Source organism: Oryza sativa, chromosome 1 (genome assembly GCF_034140825.1).
Source record: "Oryza sativa Japonica Group chromosome 1, ASM3414082v1".
In the NCBI taxonomy this organism is placed as follows: Eukaryota; Viridiplantae; Streptophyta; class Magnoliopsida; order Poales; family Poaceae; genus Oryza; species Oryza sativa.
In genome coordinates this window covers 39,649,489-39,666,868 of record NC_089035.1, presented here as the reverse complement: position 1 = coordinate 39,666,868, position 17,380 = coordinate 39,649,489, and the positions used below count along the sequence as shown (strand labels likewise).

General features: G+C 42.5%; 1 protein-coding gene across 1 annotated transcript; it reads left to right on the top strand.

Annotated features, from left to right (window-relative positions):
• Window positions 1-280: 280 nt before the first annotated feature.
• Window positions 281-10,009, top strand: LOC4325108 (sister chromatid cohesion 1 protein 4). Its single transcript, XM_015760959.3, has 14 exons — window positions 281-809; window positions 3,768-4,026; window positions 4,110-4,204; window positions 4,303-4,352; window positions 4,907-4,956; window positions 5,355-6,130; window positions 6,224-6,607; window positions 6,689-6,833; window positions 7,101-7,237; window positions 7,414-8,189; window positions 8,349-8,382; window positions 8,928-9,036; window positions 9,126-9,255; window positions 9,538-10,009. Exons 1-14 carry the CDS (start codon window positions 686-688, stop codon window positions 9,634-9,636), a joined length of 3,168 nt encoding a protein of 1,055 aa, XP_015616445.1. The 5' UTR covers window positions 281-685; the 3' UTR covers window positions 9,637-10,009.
• Window positions 10,010-17,380: the final 7,371 nt, after the last annotated feature.

Sequence of the window (17,380 nt, the reverse complement as noted above, 5' to 3'; positions counted from 1 at the left end):
TCCTCCCCCCACCCCCAACACGATATCCTGATATTCTCCCGGTTTTCTCGCGAGCGGAAGCCCCTCTTCAAAAATCCGCTAATTTTACATTAAACCCCCTCCACCCATCCTAAAAAAGTGAAAAACACATCCACACCCTCGCCCTCGTACCAACGGTACGCACGCGGAGAGCCCCGCGCGTAATTTGTCAATTCTCCAGGGGCTAAATTGCGAAGCGTGCAGCACTTTTGCTTCGCTAGCTGCCTCTCCTCAAGTCGCTGCGAGTGCGAGTCCACACAACACTGTGAACTCCCCCCTCTCGAGAAAAAAAAAAAGATCCAAAATTTTTTCGCCCTTGGGTTCGAAATCTTCGTGCCTTCCTCCTCCTCGCGGCCTCCAATTCGAACGCCCCAGTTGCTCGCGCCGCCGCGGATTCCCCAGATCCCACCTCCTCCCCAGCTCGCGCGGCCCAATTCGAAGGCGGTTCTAGGGTTTCCCGGCACGAATTTAGGGTTTCGGGGGAGCTTCGGGGGGTGTTGTTCCTTGTTCCGCCTAGGGTTTGGAATTTGGGGGGCGTGGAGAGATGGGATAAGGAGGGTGTTGGGAGGGTGGGAGCTTTGCTTGGGGTGTGTGTGTGTTTGGGTGGTGCTGAGCTGAGCTAGGGTTTGGTGGTGAGGTGCTGAGGAAGGGAGGTGGGGGGTGGAAAATGTTCTACTCGCAGTTCATCTTGGCCAAGAAGGGGCCCCTCGGGACCATATGGATCGCGGCGCATTTGGAGCGGAAGCTGCGGAAGAATCAGGTCGCGGATACGGATATCGGCGTCTCCGTAGGTGGGTGATTTTGCTGTTTCACAAGCTTTTTTCTTTTCGGATCTACTACCATTTTTTTTTGTTTCTGTTCGAGCATGTTAGGGCCTCACACGTAGACTGCTAAAGCATTGTCTTTGCTAATGCTCGTTTGTGCTGTAGGAGGGGGAAAACATTTTTTTTCTCGCTTATTTATGGTTATATGTATTCTTACTGCTCATATGTTGCGATTAATTAGTAAAAGATGTTAGCTTTTTTGGGATAGTGTTAGTTCCTAGTTGACCTAGTTGTTGCTGGCAGAGCAACCATATTTTTACAACTATGCTAATGAGCTGTCTCTTCATTTTTGCTTATACGTGCTCGTCTGCTGGATTATCACTGTTGTACTACAGTAATAGGAAAAGAAACCACCTGTATCAATGCAGTCGCTGATTAGCTTCTTACAACTGATAGATTGGTAAAAAGTTTCAACCTTGAGTTGCACTGGTCATTTGGTTGTTAGTATTAATGCTTCATGTGGATTTTGTTATGCCATCACTAGAGTTGTAAAAGCTATATGCTTTTAGATGTCTGACAAATTGCGGATATAGTGTTTTTGTTCTTTCTCGGGGACAAAGAAAACACTAACTCCCTCACTAGTTACAAGCCACTTGTTCACTAATATGACACAATATTTTATTTTATTATGTGCTTTTACAGTATCCATCGTCGTCGCTAGTTGTTTTATAGATTTAATCGTAATAGTTAAGTACAGCTTATTAGATTGAGAATGCTGGTAGCTTGCCTTCAAGCAGAACTACTACTGGACTGGTTTTATCACGGATATAGTGGTAGAGATGAGATCTCTTTTTTTCCTCTGATGTTGCTCTGTTGCTAATGCTATTATATGCAAGTCAATCCAGTTCAAAATCTGGGTTTACGATGACCAGAATTCAATACTTCTGTGAAGGTCTCAGACAACATAAGTGCACAGGGTCTGTAGAGAAGGAAGCAAAATTGTAGCATAGGATTTGATTGCATGATAGCTGATAATGCATTTGTACACAGTGAAGCTTGTGTTAAGGATTGGTATCTGTGATGCATGTGGTATGTAAGGACTTGGTTACGGAATTCTAGTTGAAGTGTAGCAAACATGAGAAAGAACATCTTTTTTTTAGTGCCATGATCATGCAATATTGTGAAGTTGGTTAAGGCTCCGTGATATTAGCTGTCAAGTCGTGTCTCTACACAGTGAAGCTTGTGTTAGGAATAGGAATGTGATAATTTGTAAATGAAGCCCAGCGAACAGAAAGTTATGGAATTTAGAAAAGTGTAAAGCTAGTTAAATGTTGTTTTGACCAAAAAAAAAAACTACACAAGCATCATTCGGACAAATTTCAAGTAATATTGGAGTGTATATGGGGAATGCCATGAGCTATCCATAGATTCCATTCACAACTGGATTGGGGTGTATATGGGAATTTTATTGAAATATGCAAAGAGGTGCGCCCAACTAAACAATACTCCAATTCACTTTCACCATGTACATCACTTTCCTGCCAAATTTAGAAAGATATGAGGATTCCAAATACAGATTAAAATAATGTTCCAAAGGTACCAACTGATCCGTCTCATTATTTTTTAAAGCATACCATATACGGTCAATATAGAGGATGCGAACCCGACAATAAAGATATAGAGAGAGAGGACTCAAGAAAACCTCCAGTAGCTGTGTCCTGTATGCATGTGCAGCAAAATGAGTAAACCAGAAGCTTCTTTGGTTATTTTCCCATTTATTTAAAGGTAAAAGCAGGCTAGAGTGGCAATGGTTTGATGGAGATCAAGGCTGATAACAACATTATTTCCATCTCCTTATACCAAATTTAATACGTGTCTGTTTCATTGCATGCATATTGAAGGGTGACTAGTATACGACTTGAACCATGTAATTTGTAAAATAAAATAAATACGTGCATGTTAACCCACTTCTTACTTAGAAGATCACTCAAACCTACATAAGTGTATGTAGCATGTAAGAGCCATCGAGCAATGTAAGGTTCCATGCCATATATGCATGAGTTATATATTGAAGAAGGAAAAGAAATCATGTTTTGTTCGCATATGAGAAAAATGCAAGCTGTCGTTGTCTTCTCATTTCGTTCTTACCATTTTGGGATATATTTGTTTTCTTTCGTGCAATTACTGTGTAGTTACTTTTATGTTCCTAGCCTTTTTTTTTCCGTATTGCTTGCATGGGTTTTAGTAATGCCTGTGTCAATGCATGCTATGCCAATTGGTTGCCAGCTATCTTTGGTAGCCTTTAATTTTCTCCAATGGAAAAATGTGATCAATTTACTTTTTTATGAATGTAAATATTCCACTACATCGGAAATCTAGTGGTGCGGTGTACGCGTGAATGCCTTTGGCCTTGTCCAGGCACTACATATCCTTCCAGCTGTCCTACATCATCCTGTAGCTGCAGCTGCAGTCCCACATTGCTCAGTAGATCCACCCCTGGCCACCACATGTCCTTACATCTAATATGTTAATTTCTTCTAAAAGGATAGCATTGATGATAGAAAGCGCTGTCACGCCATCATTGGGCAAGCAAACCAGCTTATAGCAGTTAATTGGTGAAAAACATTCAACTCCATTCCTTTCTCCAAAGATAAAAATAGAAGTACTTAGATGCCACATGTGTCTGTTATGATTCTAAATAGTACTCCACTATTTAGTAGTATAAATACAGGAAAAGGTTTCCATTATAAGTTTATTATAACATCAACACATGGACTTAAAATCTTAGAGCAGCTGAAGCATGGCATTAACTCTGCCCATGATACAGGGCAAACCACCATGTGCATCACTAAAACACTCACTAGTGCAATTCACAGAATTTTGTGATGGAAATGTTATGTTTTCCTAACAGTGGTCATATATCTGCCATATGTCTTTTTTTTTTTCATTTTGAGCTTAGTATTAATAATCATTTTTTTCCTGCAGATTCAATTATATTCCCTGAAGTTCCGATTGCACTTCGATTATCAAGCCATCTTATGCTTGGTGTGGTCAGGATCTATTCTCGCAAGGTGAACTACCTATTCCATGATTGCAGTGAAGCGTTGCTGAAGATAAAACAAGCCTTTAGGTCTACTGCCGTTGATCTTCCCCCTGAAGAATCAACTGCTCCTTATCATTCTATAACACTTCCAGAGACATTCCATCTGGATGATTTTGAATTACCGGAGGCTGCATTTCAGGGGTAAGTTCATTGGTTTTGTTGTGATAAGTTTGTTATTTAAAATGTGCCCTTCAACTCTCTTAAGATTTTCCACCATGATCCAGTGACATTGATCATCATGTAAGCACAAAAGAACAGATCACCTTGCAAGACAACCCAGAGAAAACTGGATACTCAACATCCCAATTTGGCTTAGATGGTTGGTCCTTCTGTATTCACGCCATCTACTTTTCGTCATCTACTTTTCAAAATTTGAAGCCAGCCATTTAATCATATTAAGCATATCTCTATTTACAGAAAGATTTGGTGATGGCAATTCTTCACATATTGGGTTGGATTTGGAAGAGGTAATCTCAGCTAATATATCTTTTCTCCAAAAATTCATTGAAATGTTTGTGGTCTTCATCCTGCATTATCTTGTATGTGCTGTTTGGATCTTTTTTTATCATCTCAGTCTTCTCCGCATTATCATAGATGTACTTCCAGAGTAAATATTTACTGTCATGCTCCATAACATGGCAGTTCTTCACATATTGGTTTGTTTTTAGGTCATAATGATAGGGAATGCAGATTATGCAGATGAAAACTCATTTTGAGTTGTACAAGAATGTTTAGAGCATGAACATTGAACATAACAATGATTTTACCATGTACCAATTCCTTGCGGCCATTGTCTATGCCTTGTCTTCTGGTTGTATATTTGGCAGCTTTGGTTCATTACCTGTTAGTAATCAATATTTCTTTTGAGTATAGGGTAACACATGGCTAATAGATGACTGATTAATGGAAGCTCTCTATTTCTGGTTGTTGTGTTATTGTGTCCTATCACTTGATAAACTGCAATTCCAAAACAAAACTTTGTATATCTTCAGCAGCTAAATTTTATTTGTTTCCCCCTCAGGAATTAATGCTGAACAAGGACCAGTCAATTCAACTTGAGGCTGATGATGGGTAAAATCACCTCTTCCACTTTTTTTTATAAAAAATAGCTATTCAAGTCCCTTGGAAATTTTATCTACACGTCTCTGCTCCCATATAAAGGGTCTTTGATCCTATCTAAAGGAGCCTTTGTGGGTTTTCACAGATGAGGTTAAGTTTCTCTAGGCAATTTTATGTTTTCCTATAACTTCTGACCTTATATTGTACACTTGGACTGAGTCTGAATCAACCCAGGGTCTAGTTACTACTTTCTCCTGATTTGAGTCCAGATGGCCATACTGGGGTGTGACACTGATATATTTGCTACACGTGTTGTGATTTTTTTCCATGACATTTGAAAGTGGCAGCATCTTGCATTTGCCTTTTTCTGTATTTTTACTTTATTTACATTGGTTTGTGCCTCTCTTCAGCATTATTATTCAAGGTCGATCAGCAGTTCATCCTACCGATATGGAAGTTGATGATAACCAAAATAAAGATGAAAGCGCTGAAGGATACAACATGGAGGATGGACCTTCCAGTCACAACAAACTAAATCCGTTAAGTGCAGATGGTCTAGTAGGAAACAGTCTTCCTAATTGGCATACATACAATGTGCAAACACCTGATCTGAATGATATGCTATTGAACAATGATGGGAATGCAGGACCATCAGCTTCATACTATCAACCTAGTCCCTTCCCTTGTGATGAGCCTGCATCACCAGAGTTTGTAAGTGCCCAGGCCCCGGCTACACCTGGCCTAATGGAAGAGACTGTTCCTTCCAGAGTGCATGAAAGTCCTGTTCTGAGTCCACAGCGAAAAGCTTCACCATCAAGCAATGATGAAACTGCAAAGACAGCTGAAAATGCTAATGATCTTGTGGGTGCTGAGACGACTGAACTTGCATTGACAAAGCCTGTGCAAATTGAATCTTCTGGTGCTGTACAGGAGATTGATTCCTTGAGTCAACAATGTGCAACTGAGGAATTGCCACCCCAAGCTGAAACCTCAAACTTGGAAGCTACCATGGACAAGTCAATGATAAATACTGATGGTGTAGCTGCATCAGGTGAAGCTACAGCTGCTAAAGAAACCACTGAAGTGTCATTGGTTGAAAATTCTTTAGAGCTATGCGCTGATGGTCCTACTGAACCTGTGATTGAGAACCAAACACAGTTTAATGATGGATCAGTTGATGTGCAAGGTAAATTGACTATTCGTTGATTTTGTTTTTAAAGTCATTGTATTTGATAAAAAAAAGGTGAAATCATCTGCTTTTTGATTATTTGTTTTGCAGGGGGCGGTCAGCATGCACCTCATGCTATCTTAGCAACTGCAGATTCCCAAGTGAATGTAGAAGCATCAACACAAGAAATGGCATCTAACGATATACCAAGTGACCTACCAACCTTGGAATTTCCAGAACGTGAGAAAATGCTGTCAGCTCCAGACGTTGAATTGTACCAGGCAAATGACTTGGGCCAGGTAACTGCAGAAAAGGGAACCACTGAATCTGATGGAAGTAACAAAGTAGGTAGTCTCACTAGCAGAAAAAGACACTTGGAGGACAGTTTGCCAGCTCTCGAAAGTGCAACTACTGAAAAATTGTCTAGCAGACCACGTGGTAAAAGAACCATTGATGGTATTCCTGATGATGATGATTTACTGGCGTCTATATTAGGTATGGATGAACCTCCTCAACAATAATTGTGCCTGGCTTTTGCTGCATTGTCTAACACTAACTGTGTGGACTTGTATTTAGTTGGTAGAAGGACCCCTGGACTGAGGCTTGATTCAACACCAATACCACCTAAGACGTCATCTTTGAAACGTCCAAGGTTGACGTCAAAGAGTACCACACCGAAGAGAAAAGTGCAAATGGATGATGCCATGGTTATACATGCTGAGTATGTATACGCCTCATAGCCTTCAAACAAGTTTGTTGAATGGAACTGTGTGACTGTTGTTCTTTAGTGTTATGTCCTTAAATTTCTGCCATCACTGTCTTCTGATGGGAAACAAATAGTATATTTTTTCCGTATATTCTTGTAAATTTTGTGCAGTATATACATTGAGTTGATTGGTCCATCTCTGGAAATCAGATTGCGGACTATTTTGCTGTCCAAATTATTTTCTGCTGTGATATTATTTACTGAGTTTCTTCCATTCTCCAGTACCATACGGCAGCAGTTGATCAGCACTGAGGATATAAGGCGCATTCGTAAAAAGGCTCCATGTACCCGTTCCGAAATATGGATGATCGAGAAAGGTTCCTTAGAAGATGATATATTCCATGAGCCCATCTTTTCCTGTAAGCTACTTAAATTGGTTTTTATTCTCTGCTTCCTCTTTACACATTTACTGTATGTTCAATTCAATTAGGAAAGAACTGAAACAGAAGTGAAATTAGTTTTGATATATGAGGATAATTAGTGGTTAGTTTTATGCTCTGAAATTCTACTGATGCATGTTTGTGTTCCCAACTAGGCATGTGCAAGGAGCTAAACGATTTGCAATATCGGACCTATGAGATTGTTGCTCATCCCACCATTCATAATATGGAAATACATGTACGGCTAGACATGTCCCAAACTATGGCAGATGGCAGCAATGATGTTGGCACCTCTGGCGCAAAGGACAGTGGAAATCACCAAGATCATGTAGTGCTACCAGATGGAGCTGAGTCAGATGCGATGCATCCTGAAGCAACTGATGCAGCAGATACTAGAACTGATTTTGATTCACACATGCCATCTGACAAACAGGTTAACAATGTTGAAGGAGTAACTGAACAATTAACTGATAATGAGAAAGAAACTGCAGTTGTTGAGAAAGCAACCACTAATATGGGTGACAGTGCTCAAGTTGATTCACTTGATAAGGAATATCTTCAAGATGTTCCAGCTGATCTGCAGAGGAGCACAAATACAAATACACCTCTGTTTGTGCTAGATGACATGCCTGGTCCAGATGTGGTTCTGGATAGCTCTGATCCAGTTTCTGCACAAGCAGTGGATGATATGAAAGGGGAGTTGAGTGACATTGTCCATGACAATGTCAATGCATTTGACAATAAGGATATGCCGACTTCTGAGATTACCGTACTGGAATTTACTCAAAACGCTTCTGGTTTTCCTCAGCCAACAGAGGATGAAAATGTTCTGTCCGCAATGGGTGAAAATTCTGGATTGCAAGAAAATCATGTAGGATCTGTTATGGATCTGGACAATATGGGGCATGACTTTTCACTAAAGGAATGCAGTGTAAGTCCATATAGAAGTTTCCACTTGTCTTCAGACACTTGTCAGATGACTTGTGTTTCTCTTAATTCCACAATGTAGCATGCTATACAGTACTTGCACTATTTTATTCAGTCGTTATTTGAAGTCCATGGCATAATTGGTATGCTGTTCACATTGCAGGATTTTGGCAGTGCGATTCAGGGTGTTGACACAGGTATTGCCTTTTGTTCTGATACATAAGTGTAAACTAGTGTAGTAGTGTTCTAATATAATGTGGATTATGTGTACAATGCTTTGTAGGTGCAGCAGAAAACTAGCTAAATACCCATGCACAGATTTTCTAATAAATATATCATCAGTTCGAAACTCAAAAAGTGAGCATATTTATCCTGAGAATCATATGTAATTTGCAAGACGCATATTACAATGTCAAAATAAAAACAATCTTATTACAAGACGCATGCTCAGATATTCTAATTATTCACAGAAGGGTCAGGCTGACTCAAGAAGTGGCGGTGGGATTTCAGACTCACCATAACCACCATTCCTAGGTTCTTTTGTATTAGTAGAAATAAACATGACATTAACCTTCATGACTAGTGCAATATCCGTTCTTAATTGTATTTTATATGCAAATTTTGTGATGGGAACTTCCACACGCCCGTATGTGACACTGGTGGATCTTACTGTTCTAGTGTTGCATCGCGAGAGGTTTATAAGTTTTATGACTTGTGTCATATTTGTACTCTACACTTTCAGATTTTCTGATGTATGATGATGAGGTGGACTGTGATGAGGCTAATGATGATGAGCCTAATCCTGAGGAATTCCAGTCTCTTGATAACAGTGGATGGTCTTCACGTACTAGGTACGATTGGATTTCGTGATAATATTCTCAGGGTTTAATGCTCAATATTTTTTTGAGTTCTATAATGAGTTGTTACAATTGCTCTTCAGGGGTGTTGCAAGATATCTCAAAACTTTATTTGATGAGGAATCTGGTCTGGGAAGAAAGAGTGTGGCCATTGATCATCTGTTAAGTGGAAAGACTAGGAAAGAAGCATCAAGGATGTTTTTTGAGACATTGGTAAGACGGTTATGCTTTTCTGTTTCTCCACTCAAGAAATGGAATACCTACCTTCAGCTCCAGTGTGATTGGAGGCACCTAGAATTGCATGATCAAGAATACGCCATTCATTTTATATTGCATGTTTCGATTAGCCATCTTCTCATTAGACAATCTTACTGGCATCAACCAATTTCTGTAGTCATTGTCAAACTAGACCTGCAATGGTAGCTTAAATTGTTTTCTCGAATCATTTCTGTTGACATTATCCTTGGTACTTATTGTGTTCTGTTCCATTCACAGGTTCTGACAACAAAGGACTTCATAAGTGTGGATCAACCAAACTCCTTTGATTTTGTCAGCGTTAAGCCAGGGCCAAAGCTCCTGAAGTCAGATTTCTAGATCAAAAACCAGCTAGCGTGGCGCGATACATACAATCTTACCATATCTGTCACATTACCAACAACATACAGATCTCGCATCGCCGTGACCGTCATTTTTGTTTTGTTCTTTTTAATTTATCCTCCCTCTGTAGTATCCCCGCACTAATCTGTGTTTACTAGGCTTCTTGGGTAGGATTCTGTTGTACCCCCCTCCGTGTTGGCTATTCAGTGTATATATGATTAGCTCTTGTAAAGTTGCTTGTGTAATGTGATAGCATCAGCTCCTAAGTCCCCGTCTATTGTTGCTTTGAATAAACCTTCAAACCTGTATACTTCTCTGACTTTGAGCAACCTGTCGATTAATTTCAAATTTATTCAGATTCGTAGGTCAATCGTGAGAAAAGAGATAACCTTTTTTTGTTTGTTTTGCCTGAAGTGGAGGGGAAAGGTTGCTCAAAATTCTGTATTGGTATTATATCATTACAACCACTCTGCTGGTGATCCGAGTCACCAGCATGAACGTCTGAGTGACCATTGAGCAATGTGGGGCGTGTGATTAAAGCAGCTTTGATCCCTTTCTAGCACATACGTAAAGTGACACGCTGCTGTGTGCTCTCGCTATTCGCAGAAAATGTAAAAGCATCAGCAAATGCAAGACAGAATTGGCAGAGAATAAGGTGTTTGGAAAATGGAAATTCTTGGAAGGATGACAAGTATTAATCGACGGCCAAAAGGACAGGGGAAAGCCGACCAGAAATGAAGAACGGAGCAGCGAATGTCGGTGCCGAAATTGTTTTTATCTGCACGGTTAGCACAGGGTTTTCGTGTCGCGCGTCTCACTAGCTCACTGCTCATGAAAGACTGAAGTGAAGCCTAGCAAGCATTGCCACCTGACGAGTGACGACCATACTTTGATCGATGGATGGATGTATGGGCGCCGCAAGGCAGTTTGTCCCATTGTCCGGCATTGCTGCCGATTCCTTTGCCTCGTGCGCGCGGCATCCTCCACCAACAACGTCCGCACGAATTCCACGCCCAAACACCGGCAATTCCCGTGCAAAATCACGCGACACATCTCCGCGAACTCAACGCCACGCACGCGCGCGGACGCAAAGCCGCGCGCGCGAGCCACGCCGTTGCCTTGCCACCACGGCGATTTTCATGGCGTCGTGCGCGCGAGATGCCGAGATCCGCCTCGCGTGCCCAGCGCCATCCTGTCGGCTACAGTACGCCGATCAGTGGAGTTCCCATGGGTTGATCAGACGGACGGCGAGCCCGTGCGTGAACAGTAGGGTGACAAGCCACACCCAGCCAGTCAGCCACACGAAGTGGCATATATCTCGAGCTATAGCCTGACCTGACCTGCTGTTTAGCTTGTTACTACCTGTAGCGCCTCGGCTCTCACCAAGCAAGTGTCGGTGCATTGTTTTTTTTTCCCTTCTTCCTCTCTCAAAATATAAGAGTTTTTATCCAGATGTGACATATCATAGCACAACGAATCTAGACAGAGATTATATCCCGATTTATTGTATTAGGATATGTCACATCTAATAAAAAAATCTTATATTTATAGACGGAAGGAGTACCTGTTATTCATTACCATTAGTAGTACAACTCGATTGGTTATTATTTCTTCCATGAGAAATGTCCTATATATATAGCTAGTTTGGAAAATGTTTGCTTAAATTGGAAATATGAGATTAGCTTAATTATGTGATCAAAATCGATGCCCTTTGATCTAGAGGTGTATATATATGTACATATGTGTAAGCATGATTAGGCGAAGAAAGTTCAAGTGTGAGGTGTAACCTGTTATCTTATTCGGCGGATGCATGAGGCGCACATGGCATGTGACGCCGTACGCCGATGTTGGTTGATGCACACTAGCATGGATGATGTGTGCATTGTCCTCATTCCTCCTCCATTATATGGCTAGCTCTTCACAATGATTAACAAATAATTAAGCTATAAGCACGTCCCTCGTCTCTCAATTCCTTCCGATCTGAGCATTTTGTCACCACTTCCCTGTTCCGTCTAATTTAATGACCTAATCCAAGACCGTATCTGGGTTAGAAACCAACAATCTCAACGTTTCCTCTCACCTTAAAAGGGTACTAGTACAACGATGTAAAATTGTGGTACTACTACCTCTTTTCCTGTCGTCAAAAGGGAGATTTTTACATTAATTCCCTTCTCCTGTCGATCATCCAACTCATCAACTACTTTTGACCTAATATTTTCCCTTTTTTTCTCTCTTTTTTTTTCCAATGTGCTTGCATTACATGATTACATCCATGAAGGTTGGGCTGTCTGTACGGCACTCATTCATTCGTTCCTCTCACAAACACTGAAGCCTGAAAACGATTGAGAAGCAACACAAGCTACTCCTAGCTAGGAAGGCATGCAGACCTAACATAATCCAGCATCACTTAGTGGGTCTAATAAAAAAGAAACAAATCCAACAAGCAAACAACCATGCATAACAAAATGCTCATTGCCACCACAACTGCTCTAATCTCACTGTCTCTCTCTTTCTCTCCTTTCTGCACTCTGTTTGCTTACAACACAAGAAGAGGAGGAGGGTTTCGGTTCAGCAGTCGGCATCAGGCTCCATGCAGAGACATGGATGGATCCATCCACTGTGAAAAGGGTAGTATCGCTTTGTGATTAAAGAGAGCAGGAACAAAAGGGCCTGCGAAAGCTGGCCCAGAAAGTGCCGATCGAATAGATTCTGTCATTACCAGCAGCGGAGTATCTTCCTGCAGACATCTCACATTTGCATGCCTTCTCTGGAAAAGGGCACGCGAGTTTGCATCGTCACTGAACAGCTCGAGGTTTACCAAACCGTTTTGAGTAGGGTTATCGTCACCTACGGTTTTACGGTTATCGTGGTAACCACGTGGTTATCGCGGTAACCACGCGGTTATCACGATACTTTGGTTTTAAAAATTGAAAAGGTGGTTTTGTAAACTCTGCACAGCTCATAACATTGCTGGCTTCTCCAGCCTCTAGTGTCGTTGTCAACAAGAACAACGAGGTTGATTCTGATTTCTGAAATGTGAAGTTGGGTAGTAACAGCGAATCAGCGATCTGACATGCTTGCTCACTTCCATGGTGATTTTCTGAGCCAAAAAAGAGTGAACTGGAAGACAGAGCGCCCAATGCAAATAGTTGCAGTTTTCCGCGTAGTTAAGAGGGTGTTTGGGAACTAGGGACTAAACTTTATCCCCACTTTAGTCCCTCCAACCAGACACCACCTAAATTCTGTTGTGGGGGAACCTAGAGGAGCAAGCAGGAGTGACTCGTGAGCACCGAAGGTTCCAATGTACCAGAGTTGCATGCATCGGCCGGCGTCCAGAAGCAAAGACGATCGATCGGCTAGAAAAATTGAAGTTCACCGAAACCGATGGCCGTTCCATCCACCACCCGGAGCGCCAGAATTTTTCGTGGTTAGCACCGTGAAGAAAAAAAGGAGAAGAAAACAGTCACACGGCGCAGAGCGACATGCGTCCACTCCCCCGGCCCGCGGTGCTCTGCACCTCTGCTCGGCTTCGGCGAAGGAAGTCGCGGTCGGTCGGTTGCCGCCCCACGTCGATCGCGCGGAGAAAGAGGCGGAATCGCACGGAGAAATTGCCTCCGGATCACGGTGTTCTCCTCCTGCCCCATCCCGCACGCGCGCGTCGCGTCGCCCAGTTGGTTCGGTTGATCACCTGTTGGATGCGGTGCGGTTTGGTGAGTTGGCCTCGCGCGCATGAGTTGCATCGCACGCGCGTTGGCTGACCTAGTGACCTGACCTGCTGCGCGCGTGCCATCGACTTGGTAGCAGTTAGCTACTACTCCGTGCGCCGTGCATGCACGCCAAGGAATAATGCATAGGGAAGGGAAGGGAAGGGAAGGCTGCAGGCTGTTTGCGGTGTATTCCCTCTGTCCCTATAAAATATGAATCTAGGATCAAATATATTTAGATTTATAGTTTAAAATATGTAATGTAGGTTAGTTTTTTTTAAAACGGAGGAAATATGTTTTAGACCTAACGAAGTATAATAGACTGTACCGGCCGGCCGGCCCTGCAGCTCACGAATTGTACTAGTACGTGACATACGTGACAGGAAAGAGATCTACACTCCGTATATCGATATCATACCAATCGTACACAGGTAAAAATTCTGTATAGTAGATTAGTACTACTACCGAGTAGTCTAGTACATGGTGCCGTCCTGCGGATCGAGCACGGCACTCGTCAACGTTTATCTCGAGTCCACATCGATATTTCTGACACACCAAGCATAGAGCTTACTAATTTAATTACTGGTCTCTAGGTGCAGAGACACAGATCGATGGAGATTAATCCGTCTGACCTCCGCGGATCGATCGGCCTTCGCGTACGACGCAGCGAGGAGAGAATCACACGGGAAACTTCTGCGGATGACGGCATTTCTTCCGTGAGCTAGGCTCCGGCAACAGCAAGTCGGCAACAGTGTTAAACTACTCGTTATACAGTACACAACGGGAGTGAGCCAAGTGAAGGCTGTGCCTATCCACCGCCTTGCAGATCGATCGATCGATCGATCGAACGCGGTTAATTTGTACTCAAGCCTCCAGGTTTACCTGCAGTCTACTACTACGAGACCGCATCTGACAAAGACTAGTACTGTACGAGCTTACTTTACTCATCTCGAGGCTGCAAACTTAACCTCTGAGGGACAGAAAGATAGCAGCGATTAGTTTAGTACTAGTACTACTCCATAGCAAAGCTAATACTGCAACAGTAATAGTATAATCAACTAGTGCTAATAATGCACCGTGCTGATGATGTCACCCAGATTAGCCTAGCTGAATAATTTTCCGTCATATTATCTGAACGCCACGCAACGTGTCCCGTCGACGCCTGCGTAGTACACACACAAGACAAGACAGCTCTCTCAGGTCGCCATGGCGATCACCGGCCATGGCCATCATCGGTCTCTTGACTCTCGAGCAGCCGACATGGCTATGCACAGCACAGCACACAGTGTCACTGATCTGTTTGAAATTTGTACGTACGTGCAGTGCCATTGGGTGTGTACGTTGCTGCAATTAACGGTCGGGAGTCAAAGGCGAGAAGAAGAAGAAGAAGAAGAAGAAGCGAGAAAAGCCATCTGACAAAGACGATGATACTGCTGCTTTAGGTGAGTAAACCCACATCATTAAGCAGCTTAATGAATGCTCTATCTAACATGATTATTATCTCATCTCGTGGCCTGATAAAGTGAGAGACGAAAGTCACATATACTACTAGCAGTATTATGTGTGCGTGTCAGTGTCAAGAGTTATCATGCTTTAGCCGGTAAGAGTGGCTATCTTCGCTAGCTACATGTATGCAAGTATCATCAAGCTAATAGAGTTTATATATATTGCTCTAGCTAGCTGGTCCGTCAGGTAGGTCAAGTGTCCCAAGCGTACGTACGCCATAGATGTGCTCGTGCGGCGAGGTCGACGCACGGCCGTGTCGCGCTCCATCGTTATTATAGATGCACCATCATATCTCTCGTCTATTTCTCCGGCGATATGATGCGACCACCATCATCGAGCCCCATATTTCCATCAGATTAAGCAGACCAAGGCAGCCTGATGAACTTGATTAGAGGCAATTACAAATTTATCACTGCTTTGAATCGTTATTGTAAGACTGCCACTAGAAAATTATAAAAGTACTACTAGAACTGTCATTCAAATGACATCCTTACAAAATTAAAAATAAATGATAGTAAATTTGCAAATGTCCCGATTGATTAGGAGTACTAAGTAACATCAGAATTTCTGTACGTGCTACTGTGCATAGCTACACTACTGCCTTGGTCATTCACTCATTCACAATGCAATTAAAAGAGTACTTTTCCATATTAAAATAAATTAACTTCATATCAGACATGATAATTCTACTACTACGAATCTAACTAATAAACACGACTCGTCCTAGGGTTGTGTTCGCTTGAGGAGGATAGAAATGCGCACGGAAAATGGAGTAGTCCATTAGCGCGCGATTAAATAAGTACTAGCTATTTTTTTTTTCTAAAAGTGGATCAATATGAATTTTTAAACAACTTTCGTATAGAAACTTTAAAAAAACGTACCGTTTAACGGTTTGAAAAACGTGCGCGTGGAAAACGAGACGGGAGTCTTGCAAACACAGCCTAGGTTTATTTAACGGCGCCCCGACCTGCCTCCTCCGGTCCTGCACGGTAGCCTGGTATGCACGGGCACGGCAATTCAATGCACGCATCCATAATAGATCGATCGCCGGCGCGGGCCACGCACGCACGGCGGCGGCGTTTACGCCATATACTACCTCGAGTGAAGGTGGAAGAATCGCGTACATGGGGATCGGATCGCCTGGATGGTTTGTGAAATCCACGGGAGAGTACGTACTCTATCTACTGTACAGACCGCGACGCCGACGCGTCCGGGCTTTTTGGCATTGGCAGGCGGACGCACGCAGACGCAGGGCATGGGTTGATGGAGTACGTGAGATTCACACGCAGACGCACGCGGCTCCGGCCTTTTTTTCTCACGCGTCCCACGTTGGGGGGCTCTGGGACGTTGGACTGCCAACGGATCCCTTCTGTGCCGCTTGTGATGGCTGACTGCCGAGGTTTTCATTGCCAGTAACATCTCACTCACACACTGCAGTCGCTGATTAAATTTACCCAAAATTTACTACGAGTACTACAGTACCACGACGACTAATAACAAGTGGACCAGCAAGGACCGTACAATGTAAATGGAGGGGGTAAAATCTTGAGTAATTAGATGAAGAGGAGTGGCTATAGCTCGTGGAGTAGTGTATGTGACTGGACCATTGTATCATATCATCCAGTAACAAAAAAAAGGACCATCCGGTTTGTTTGAGTGTTTCCTCACGAACTCGATGGATCCAGCCACAGTCAAAGCTTTCGGCTTTCGTTTGCATGCATGCATGCTTGCTCGATCGATCAGCTCGCTACTTACTGGATACCAACACGTCTCATGTGTCTGCCCTGATTTCTAGCCGGCTGTTTCTTCGTACCCTAGCTGGAAATCAGATGAGCTCATCATCCTCACCGACTAATTATACTCGCTTCCATCGCACATCAATTTGCGGCGACGATCTGAAACTGAAAGTACCAATTAATTAACAACCTATACATCATTTATATGAGTATATTCCTACGTGTGATTGCATATTTGTATATATATTCAGTTGCTAACTCAGAACGCAAGCACGCTTCTAGCCAACAAACCGAAAGAACACCTAACATTTGGAGACATCTGAACCAAAAACGAGCTCAATTTTTTACACTCCTTAATATATATACCACTGATCATTCAGTCCCCACTCTAAATTATATATATAAAAAAACAGTTCTTTTCAGAGTACAAAATACAGTTGAGTTACTAGTAGCATTCTGCTCGTGCTTGTGCTTCTCCTTCCACACTTTGCCTATGCTCTCTCACTTGTCTTGCACTCTTCTCCAACTACCCTCTTCATCTCCACATTATTAAACAGCCCAAAAAACGGACAAAGAATGAGAACAAAACCAAGCAAGCCATCAACCACCACCTCTCTCCCTCTCCCTAATTAATATCTTCACCCTTCACTAATCACCTACCCTCATAGTGACCCTTACTTAGCTAATTGCCTAATCACAATTAGAAAAAGAAACAAAAAAAGCAAAAAAAAAATCATCAAAAAGCAGCCAAAATACTCCTCCTCCATGTAAGCTGTATCCACCACGACGACGTCC

Excerpts from the sequence above, each read along its gene's own strand:
- LOC4325108 (XM_015760959.3), top strand. The coding sequence starts at position 686 with ATGTTCTACTCGCAGTTCATCTTGGCCAAGAAGGGGCCCCTCGGGACC. Across the intron at positions 810-3,767 it reads GGATATCGGCGTCTCCGTAG|ATTCAATTATATTCCCTGAA; the intron begins GTGGGTGATTTT and ends TTTTTCCTGCAG. Across the intron at positions 4,957-5,354 it reads CAACTTGAGGCTGATGATGG|CATTATTATTCAAGGTCGAT; the intron begins GTAAAATCACCT and ends GCCTCTCTTCAG.